Source organism: Staurois parvus, unplaced genomic scaffold (genome assembly GCF_062004578.1).
Source record: "Staurois parvus isolate SC_StPar_1 unplaced genomic scaffold, SC_StPar_1.0 ptg002100l, whole genome shotgun sequence".
In the NCBI taxonomy this organism is placed as follows: Eukaryota; Metazoa; Chordata; class Amphibia; order Anura; family Ranidae; genus Staurois; species Staurois parvus.
This window is the reverse complement of record NW_028319896.1, coordinates 15,001-26,282: the sequence shown is the minus strand read 5'-3', so window position 1 is coordinate 26,282 and position 11,282 is coordinate 15,001. Positions and strand designations below refer to the sequence as shown.

The 11,282-nt window shown below is 43.4% G+C and overlaps 1 protein-coding gene across 1 annotated transcript; it reads right to left on the bottom strand.

The window, feature by feature from the left end:
* Nucleotides 1-1,717: 1,717 nt before the first annotated feature.
* LOC149432809 (uncharacterized) lies at nucleotides 1,718-5,270 on the bottom strand. Its single transcript, XM_089664919.1, has 2 exons — nucleotides 4,544-5,270; nucleotides 1,718-2,273 (listed from the first exon to the last, which is right to left on the bottom strand). The coding sequence occupies exons 1-2, from the start codon at nucleotides 5,180-5,182 to the stop codon at nucleotides 2,094-2,096; spliced, it is 819 nt and encodes a 272-aa protein (XP_089521045.1). The 5' UTR covers nucleotides 5,183-5,270; the 3' UTR covers nucleotides 1,718-2,093.
* Between the last annotated feature and the right edge of the window lie 6,012 nt (nucleotides 5,271-11,282).

Here is an 11,282-nt window from a genome sequence, read left to right as displayed (position 1 = left end):
CTGCTTAAGAAGGTAAAATTGTATTTTCTGTAGCATCCAACTATTATAATTATTATTATTTTTCATTATTATTATTAAATAATTATTATTATTTTACAAATAGATTATTATTATTATTATTATTATTATTAATAATAAAAATAATAATAATACAAATATTTCTTTATTCACATAATTTTCAAGGTACAAGAAAATTAAAGCAAGTGTTTGATGAACATTTTCTCAGGATTCCTTGCATAAACAACAAAGGATTTAATTGAGGGGAAAGGGGAATGTTTCAAATGTGTAGATGAAAGCTGGGGGGGTTCAACTAGGAAGGAAGTTTTACACTATATTTTTTTTCCCCACAAAAGTGGAGTTACCCGTTGTTACCAGAAAAAAGCTAAATAGTTTCAGTAAATATTTTTTTTGTTTCCTGAACAGAACTAGTCACCTGCAGTTCTCTCACGATCGGCGGCGTTGGGTTAGCAGAGGGGATTTTCCCTGAGTTGCAACACTTGGGAGTTGTCACTTTGAAGGCGCCTGGAAACGCGACATTTTTGGTGAATTAAAAGCCTCGGAGCCGAATGGTGAACATTTCTGCATGAACAGCTGCTGGACCGGAACGTGAGGTTTCTGATTGTTGTATTTTTACTAAAAAACAAAAAAAAAGTACATCTGCGCCATTCTTCGCATTTCGCAAGTTCTTGTCATTTTTCTACTCTAAAAGGTCAAAGTGGAACTGAGGAAATAAATGAATCCTCTTTATTTACCCCTATGACCTCCAGGAAGGTTTCAGCCCCCCCCCCCTCCATGACCGCGGCATTTTCTTTTGCTATTCGGCACTGCGCTACTTTACTTGGTAATTGCTCAGTCATGCAACACTTTACCCAAATGAAATGTATATCCTTTTTTTTTTATCACACAAATGGAGCTTTCTTTTGATTTGATTTGATTACCACTGGGTATTAATTTTTTTTTCTTTTTATTATATGTAAAAAAAAATATTTTGTTATATATAAAAAAGACTGAAAGTTTGGAAAAAAAAGATATTTTCTACTTTCTTTTTTTTTTTTCACACAAATAGAGCTTTCTTTTGATTTGATTACCGCTGGGTATTAATTTTTTTTTCTTTTTATTATATGTAAAAAAAATATTTTGTTATATATAAAAAAAATATATTATTATAATAATATTATATAATATTTTGAAAAAAAAAAAAGGATATTTTAAACTTTCTCTTTTTTTCACACAAATAGAGCTTTCTTTTGATTTGATTTGATTACCACTGGGTGTTTATTTATTTATTTTTTATTATATGTAAAAAAAATATTTTGTTATATTATAAAAAAAAGACTGAAAGTTTTGAAAAAAAAAAAAAAAAGATGTTTTCTACTTTCTTTCTTTTTTTTTTTTTTATTCAGCACTGTGCTATTTTAATTGGCAATTGCACAGTCATGCAATGCTGTACCCAGATGAAAATTATATAATTTCTCTTACACAAATAGAGTTTTTTTTTTCTTAATGTACACATGAAATAAGATGATTGGCTTTTTTTTTTAATTTACACATGAAAAAAGATGATTGGCTTTTTTTTTAATTTACACATGAAATAAGATGATTGGCTTTTTTTTTTAACTTACACATGAAACAAGATCATTGGCTTTTTTTTTTTTTTTTATGCATTTACACATGAAACAAGATAATTGTATTTTTTATTTCTTAATTTACACATGAAACAAGATAATTGTATTTTTTATTTCTTAATTTACACATGAAACAAGATAATTGTATTTTTTATTTCTTAATTTACACATGAAACAAGATAATTGGCTTTTTTTTTAAATTTACACATGAAACAAAAATATTGCCTTTTTGGATACTGGATAAAGCAGAGAGGAGTGAGAGCCCCTGGCAGGTATTTATTGCAGTTTGGGTTTCTGCCGGGACGAGGCTCCACCCAAAAAACTACAAAAGGAGAAACATCTAGTCGGATTTGGGAAGTACGATGATCACATTGACATAGAGATCTTCAACAAGTTATTAAATGACATATGTAGTTAGTACTGTGGCCCCCCACAGAGCGGGTCCCCCTGGTGTAGATGGTTCTGCAGTTATCCGTAGTAATAGGAAGGGTAGTAGTAGTAGTAGTAGTATACGCGGGTGTAGTACACAGCGGGTACGATAATAATAAGGGCAATTCCCACCAACATGGCGGCCACGTTGAAGCCAAGAGCTGCGCGGGATTTTTTGCTCGCCGATTCCCAGTCCTGGTACTTCTTAGCGGAACGCGTCTGTAAAACAGAATGAGATCATTGAATGCCGAGCTGCGATGTTGTAAAAATTTACGTACCATTACCTCTGGTTCACATCGGTGTGCCCGTGCGGACCGCGATCTGAGAGCCAATTCATTTGAATGGACTCCCGTGCCACGGGACACGCGGGGAAGTCACAGCCAGCACGGGAGCCGAGGTTCCCAGGACGGTTGCGATTTCCAGTGCAGGCGGCGTGCCATTAGAATTACTGGCACCCGCCCGCGAGTCCCGCATTCCTCTGCGTGGGTGGTGCGGCTACACGGATTTGTCCGACACCACCCACTCAGATGTGAACCAGGGGTTAGTCTTTAAAGTGGTTGTAAACCTCTAAAATGGAAAAAAAAATGAACAAAGCACATCCTTCTATAGTGTGCCTTTGCCTCAATCCAGAGCAATGAGTATCATTTCTAGCTTTCCAGAGCTCCCTCTGCTATCTGCAGGGGCCGACTGACTATTCAAGCACTCGGGCACTGCCCGAGGGCCCAGGGTCAGTAGGGGGCCCCATGAGATATACCTGGTACCTTTCATTGGCTTTTTCAGAGGCTTTTTTGGATGTGGGTCAGGGCACAGGGGCCCCATGATCCCCTATTGCCCGAGGGCCCCATAAATTGTCAGTCTGCCCCTGGCTATCTGCATGAGTCGATTATGATCATGAGGCCTCATTCACACGGGGTGTTTTTTTGCAGCCACTTTTAGGGGCATCAGGCATTTTTTTTTCTTGCCCCCATGACAGCCCCAGCGGTGCATGTTTCCCTCCACTCAAGTGTCAGATTACACTCAGCTCTCCGCTCTTTGCTGTGTCGTGTGTGAAATCTGCCCCCTGCTTCCTGGAGCGCAGAAATACTGGGTAGAGTCTCCACTTTGATTGACTGCAGAGGAGAGAGGATTGCAGATAAACAGGTACAACGTAATAACACCAACAACTGGGCACTATTCCTTCCACTGAAACCAACAACTGGGCACTATTCCTTCCATTGACACCAACAATGGGGCAATATTCCTTCCACTGACACCAATGATGGGGCACTATTCCTTCCACTGACACCAACAACTGGGCACTATTCCTTCCACTGACACCAATGATGGGGCAATATTCCTTCCACTGACCCCAATGATGGGGCAATATTCCTTCCACTGACACCAACAACTGGGCACTATTCCTTCCACTGACACCAATGATGGGGCACTATTCCTTCCACTGACACCAACAACTGGGCACTATTCCTTCCACTGACACCAATGATGGGACAATATTCCTTCCACTGACACCAACAATTGGGCACTATTCCTTCCACTGACACCAATGATGGGGCACTATTCCTTCCACTGACACCAATGATGGGGCAATATTCCTTCCACTGACACCAATGATGGGGCAATATTCCTTCCATTGACACCAATGATGGGGCACTATTCCTCCCACTGACACCAATGATGGGGCACTATTCCTCTTACTAACACCAACAATGGGGCACTATTCCTCCCACTGACACCAATGATGGGGCACTATTCCTCCCACTGACACCAATGGTGGGGCACTATTCCTCCCACTGACACCAATGATGGGGCACTATTCCTCCCACTGATACCAATGATGGGGCACTATTCCTCCCACTGATACCAATGATGGGGCACTATTCCTCCCACTGATACCAGTGATGGGGCACTATTCCTTCCACTGACACCAATAATGGGGCACTATTCCTTCCACTGACACCAACAATGGGGCACTATTCCTTCCACAGACTCCAGTGATGGGACACTATTCCTTCCACTGACACCAATGACACCAGTAGGTTATGTGCGTCCCTAGGCAACACAAAAATCAGCCCCCACCCCCCCCCCCTTGCAGAAAGAGCCTGACATTGACCAACAACATTCCTGCCTCCCACCCGAGAGAGCCTTCCACTACCACTGCCCCCCCATACACCAGCCACCATCCCCCACGGCGAGAGAGAGAAAGACACTCACCTTCACAGCTCTGGACATCCCCAGGAACAAGTGTGGGGCTGTGCATACACCGTCATGAAACCCTCAGCCTCTCTCAGAGGTTGGAACCCACCAGGTTCAAAAAAGCCTATGAAAAAGGTACCAGGGGCATCTCATGGGGCCCCCTACTGACCCGGGGCCCTCGGGCAGTGCCGAGTTTCCAAATGGTCAATCCGCCCCTGCCCATGAGCCAACAGAAGGCTATAGCTCTGAAGGACATTTAAGGTCAACAGCAACCAAACCGACCCAACAGTCCTTACCTGAAGGCTGAAGATAAGCGCCGGGATCCCCAAAACGAAGCAGCAAAATATAAGGTTCACAATGGACCACGGAAAATAGTCCCTGATTTGTGGTGCCGGAGTGGAGATCACGGTAGTTTGTGTGGTCACCACCATTGGTTGGATGTTATTAATGATCGCCGTGCCTGGAACTGAACTGTTCAGAGGGTACTGCTGTGACGGCATCATTTCGGGAATCATGGGAGATTGGATCGAAGGAAACATCATGGTTTGAGGCAAGACCACTTCGGGAGCTGATGGTGGCGCTGGGAATTCTGGGTTATACATTGGAGGAGGATTATGAAACAACTTCTGGTTGCTGTTGTTGAGATGTGGAAGAGACATGCCTACTTCTTGTGGATGTTTCCATCCTGGAGAAGGGATCACCGATGGTCCAGAGAAAGCTCCTCCATGGGGGTTGTTGGTGTGATATGGCGGAGGATAGGCCATACCTCCTAGTTGCAATTCTGGGAGAACTTCAACAAATGGTGGTGGAGCTGGGTAGTATGTTGGCCGTGCGGTGTCCATCTCTGGAAAGGCCTGTGCGGTATTATTGTAGCTTGATGTGATGTCCTGATGACCAAAGTTTAGAGTGTCATACATATTGCCCGCCATAGACATGATGCCTTTTGAATATTTTTGGGTTCAGCAAATTTGCCGACACCCTGCCTTGCTTCTCCAGGTGCTTCACCTTGGCTTTGTAACCAGTTGTGTGACTTTCCCTCAGAAGTCGTCCAGATTACAATTTACAATAAACTTCCCTAAAGCAAGAACTAGGCAGACTCCGCCCACCTGAACCTTTTCTTTCTTTTGTTTTTTTTCCAGTAAAGGATGCATTCCTCACCCATCAATCACTGATGAATGTTGATGACCGAGGAAGGAATGTTTCCGTCTTCTGAAAATTTGTGTTGCACAATATAAAAAAATGGTACTCAATTATCTTTCCACACGGAAGGAAAATATATTTGAAATGCTACAATTTTGGCCTACATTCAATATATTTCTATATATATATATATATATATATATATATATATATTATTATTATTATACAGGATGTATATATTATAATCATTATTATTATTCAGGATTTATATATTATTATTATTATTATTATACAGGATTTATATATTATTATTATTCAGGATTTATATATTATTAATATTATTATACAGGATTTATATATTATTATTATTATTATTCAGGATTTATATATTATTATTATTATACAGAATTTATATAATATTATTATTATTCAGGATTTATATATTAATATTATTATTATTCAGGATTTCTATATTATTATTATACAGGATTTCTATATTATTATTATTCAGGATTTCTATATTATTATTATTATTATTATTATTATACAGGATTTATGGCACCAACAGTTTGCTCAGCACTTTACAATATAACGGGAGATAATACAGCAACAATACAGTTCAATACAAGAGGGATAGGAGGGCCCTGATCCTGGGAGCTTACAATCTAGGAGAATAATAGATATATATATATACATACACATATAAAATGCATGTTGAAATGCATTTTTATTACAAAATATATGAAGAATGTTTTAACAAATATATATTTTTTAAATATATTCTTCAGATTTTTTTTAACATATAAAAAAGTCATTTTAACATATATTTGTAAACACATTCCAAAAATGTAGATTTGTATTTTTAAAGACATACAGTATATTTGAAATATATGTTTAAAATATTACACTCACTATATCCGCTCTCCCCGGACCCCGCATTCACTATATCCGCTCTCCCTGGACCCCGCATTCACTATATCCGCTCTCCCCGGACCCCGCATTCACTATATCCGCTCTCCCCGGGCCCCGCATTCACTATATCCGCTCTCCCCGGACCCCGCATTCACTATATCCGCTCTCCCCGGACCCTGCATTCACTATATCCGCTCTCCCTGGACCCCGCATTCACTATATCCGCTCTCCCCGGACCCCCCATTCACTATATCCGCTCTCCCCGGACCCCGCATTCACTATATCCGCTCTCCCCGGACCCTGCATTCACTATATCCGCTCTCCCTGGACCCCGCATTCACTATATCCGCTCTCCCCGGACCCTGCATTCACTATATCTAGTCTCCCTGGACCCTGCATTCACTATATCCGCTCTCCCCGGACCCCGCATTCACTATATCTAGTCTCCCTGGACCCTGCATTCACTATATCCGCTCTCCCTGGACCCCGCATTCACTATATCCGCTCTCCCCGGACCCTGCATTCACTATATCTGCTCTCCCCGGACCCCGCATTTACTATATCCTCTCTGTTTCTTCCATGTTCCCCTATTTCTCTGTCTTCTTTCCCACCTCTATGTATTTTTTCTGTATTGTATTGAACAGCATTATATTATTATTGTTCTGTGGAATGCTGACATCTACTGGTGGTTTGGAGCCACTACAACCTGTTTCCTTATGTGATTTGGTCTCTCTCTCTGTCCTCATCTCCCTGTTTCTTCCATGTTCCCTCAGTGTTGTGTGTCCTGCCGAGGCGCCAATGGAGTCACAGTGGAGGGCAGCAAACTTAAGTATAAGGGGGTCAGGGTTGTAGAGACCCCGTCACATTGCTCTGGTAAGACACACATCGCACAGATGTGAATTGCCACCATTTTAAACAACGGCTCACCTCTGTTTTCATGTGTTGATGTGTGTTAAACGAATAGTTGTGAATGGGACCCTTGTATTGGTAATTAGACTATCAGATAGTGAAATCAGCACTCTTGCTGAATGACTGCTGTAAGAAAACGAATTACAGAATAAGGCACCTGGACACCGTATTGTATTCAGTCGGAGTTTATTAACAGACCACAGAATTGCGCTGTGATAACAAGAGTACAATTTACAAAGAACAAAGCATCTGTTTTCCCCCATTAAATATACAATAAAAAAACCTCACTAAAGAGATCCTCCAGTTTTGTGAAACTTACACATGAAAAAAAATGTACATATTAATGACAAGAAATGTGTCCTGCGAGCCGCACATCTAGACAGATCCCCCCTGTGGTGGAGTGAATGGCAGATTCAGACTGGAACCCACCCAACGCTCTTCGCTACGCCCCTCTGAGCTTGATCCCAATCCCCAGGATCAAGCTCCAAGGAGCATAGCGAAACGCGTAGGGGGTGTGGCCTGGTGGGAGTCCAGGCTGAGACTGCCCTTCACTCCACCACAGGGGACACATTACTCGCACACAGTAACATTTGGAGCTCCTCCCTGGCCGGCACTCCTATTCCATTGATTCCAAAGATTATTTACAAAGCCCGGCTTCTTTCTTACATTCTGGATGAAGCAAAGATGAGCGACAACCCCTGGCAGGTATTTATTTTGGAGGGGTTTTCTACCAGGACGAGGTCTCTTGGTTCTGTATTGGAACCCATTCACACTTGTGCGACTTGTCATGTGACCTTGGACATGTCGCATCCCAATGTTTGCAATGGCACCCGCTCAGATCGGTGCGACTTAAAGGACAAGTTCACCTTTGGAACATGTTACATGTTCCACCCGTTTTTAGTGCATCCCATACATCCCAAATACCCCGTACATCCCGTACACCCCGTACATCCCGTACACCCCATACATCCCGTACATCCCGTACACCCCGTACATCCCGTACACCCCGTACATCCCGTACACCCCGTACATCCCGTACATCCCATACACCCAGTACATCCCGTACATCCCATACATCCCGCACACTCCATACATCCCATACATCCCCATACATCCTGTACATCCCCATACATCCGGTACATCCCCATACATCCTGTACATCCTGCACACCCCATACATCCCGTACATCCCCATACATCCCATACACCCCATACAGCCCGCACACCACATACATCCCACACATCCCGTACATCCCATGAATCCCGTACATCCCATACATCCCGTACATCCCATACACGCCGCACATCCCGTACACCTCCGTACATCTCATACAACCCGTACATCCCATACACCCCATACACTCCATACATCCTGTACACCTCCATACATCCTGTACAGCCCATTCACTCTGTACATCCCGTACATCCCCATATATCCCATACACCCAGGGGCGGACTGACAACTCATGGGGCCCCCGGGCAATAGGGGATCATGGGGCCCCTGTATCCTTGCCCAAACTCAAAAAAGCCTATGAAAAAGGTACCAGGGGCATCTCATGGGGTCCCCTACTGACCCTGGGCCCTCGGGCAGTGCCCAAGTTTCCAAATGGTCAGTCCGCCCCTGCGTACACCCCGTACATCCCCATACACCACGTACACCCTGTACATCCCATACATCCCCGTACAACCCACACATTCCGTACATCCCATACATCCCCGTACACCCCACACATCCCGTACATCCCATACATCCATGTACACCCCACACATCCCGTACATCCCATATATCCTCGTACACCCCGTACACCCTGTACATCCCCGTACACCCTGTACATCCCATACGGCAAGCAGATATTCTGAGAGGTCTGCAGGTGACCTGCATGGCATCAGCCATCTACTGATCGCTGGCGCAATTCTTTCCAGGCTCATTTGGACAAAAATAATAAATGCGCTTACCTGCAAAAAAATGTGCATTTATTATTTTTGTCCAAAAGGTGAACTTATCCTTTAAAGACTCAACGATTTTGAAAAAGTGCCTGCACTAATTTGCTCCAACTTTCGATGCGACTTTGGTCCAGGGAGTATAAAGTCGCTCCAAAGTCGCACTGGAAATCTCTTATGGGAATGGAGCCTTACCAGAACAGATAGTGAGAGGAAATCTCAAAGGGGAAACAGACAGAAAACTTGACAGAGGTTTTAACCCTTCCCTAACCCTTCTCTAATCCACCCAAAACTACAAAAGAATAACCTCTAGTCGGAGTAACATTTGAAGTTAGTACAGCGACCCCCAAAGTGCTTGTCCCCCTTGTGTAGATCAGGGTATAGTTATCCATAGTAATAAGAGCTAGAGCTGTAGTACGAGCGGAATACAAAGTAGTATACAGCAACTATGATACCAACAATGACAATTCCCAGCAACGTGGAAGCCAAGTTGAAACCAAAAGACAGGCGAGATTTCTTCTTTGCCTTTTCCCAGTCCTGGTACTTCTTAGCGGAACGCGTCTGCAAAAGAGAATGAGATCATTGAATGCCGAGCTGAGATGTTGTAAAAATTGACGTACTGTTACCTCTGGTTCACATCTGTGTGGCCGTGCGGACCGCGATCTGAGAGCCAATTCGTTTGAATGGACTCCTGTGCCTTGGGACACGCGTGGAAGAAGTCCCTGCACTACCTGGGAAATCGCAACCAGCGCGGGAACCTCGGTTCCCAGTACGGTGGCGATTTCCAGTGCGAGCGGAGTGCCTATAACTGCTTGCCAATCCCGCAGCACTACATTTACTGCGACAGGGCAGCTCCTACAGGCACAGCGGTGTATCTGTACATCATTGCCTGTTTCTGGGTTTCGAATTCACGTGACCCCCCCCCCCCACCCTCCAACTCCCCTGTGATTTGACACAGAGAGAGTTTGTCAGCATAATGTATGGCCAATACCTGCTGATCGTCTGCGTCCAATCACAGCCCAGAGCCCTTTGTTGACAAACAACACAGGGCTCTGTACAGAAGGAACGATCTTCTCTGTTTCTTTTCCCTGCAAAGCAGGGGAAAGAAACAAATCGATCTGCAGTAAAAAGCAGCACATCAGTCTATCATGAATGCTGAGGCCAGACTGATCCACCTTACTAACCGTTCCGTATCTGCCACCTCTCTCTGCCAATCCCTCCACTGGCTTCCAATTGCCCAACGGATAAAATTCAAAACGCTAACACTGACGTATAGAGCCGTTCATAACACTGCCCCAAATTACATCACCGATCTTGTCTCCAAATATCACCCAAACTGTAATCTCTGCTCCTCGCACGACCTCCTGCTCTATAGCTCCCCTGTCTCCTCCTCCCATGCTCGTCTCCAGGAATTGCCCAGGGCTTCCCCCATCCCCTGGAGCTCCCTACCCCAATCCATCAGACTATCACCCACTCTGCTCACTTTTAGGCGCACTCTGAAAACCTCTCTCTTCAGGGAAGCCTACCCCACCCTCACCTAATACTGAAATCCTCTACTCTTCCAACCACTCCATCCCCCACAGTTATTACCTCTTGTACCACTATCCCCTCCCTCCTAGATTGTAAGCTCCAAGGAGCAGGGCCCTCAAACCCCTCGTGTATTGAATTGTATTGTTACTGTACTGTCTCCCACCGTAATGTAAAGCGCTGAGCAAACTGTCGGCACTATATAAATCCTGAATAATAATAATAATCATACACACATGACACCTTGCTAGTCACATGAATAACCCCTTGATCACTCCTAGATGTTAACCCCTTCCCATTAGTACAGTGACAGTGTATACTATTAGCACTGTATTAGCACTATTAGCACTATTAGCCACTGGAGATGTCAGTGGCAGTTAGCTAGTTCCCACAAAGTGCCAGTTAGGGTCAGATTGCCCGCCCAACCCTAACAGTCCCACTTTAAGTCGCTGATCACCGCCATTACTAGTATTAAAAAAATACATCAATAAAATTCCGAATATATATATATTAAAAAAAAAATTAATAACAATTCCATATATATATATTTATATTCAGAATTTTTTTAATGTATTTTTTTAATACTAGTAATGGCGGTGATCATCAT

Coding starts and splice junctions, on each gene's coding strand:
- LOC149432809 (XM_089664919.1), bottom strand. CDS start 5,182: ATGTCTATGGCGGGCAATATGTATGACACTCTAAACTTTGGTCATCAG. Junction 2,274..4,543: donor CGCTTATCTTCAGCCTTCAG/GTAAGGACTGTT, acceptor TCTGTTTTACAG/ACGCGTTCCGCTAAGAAGTA.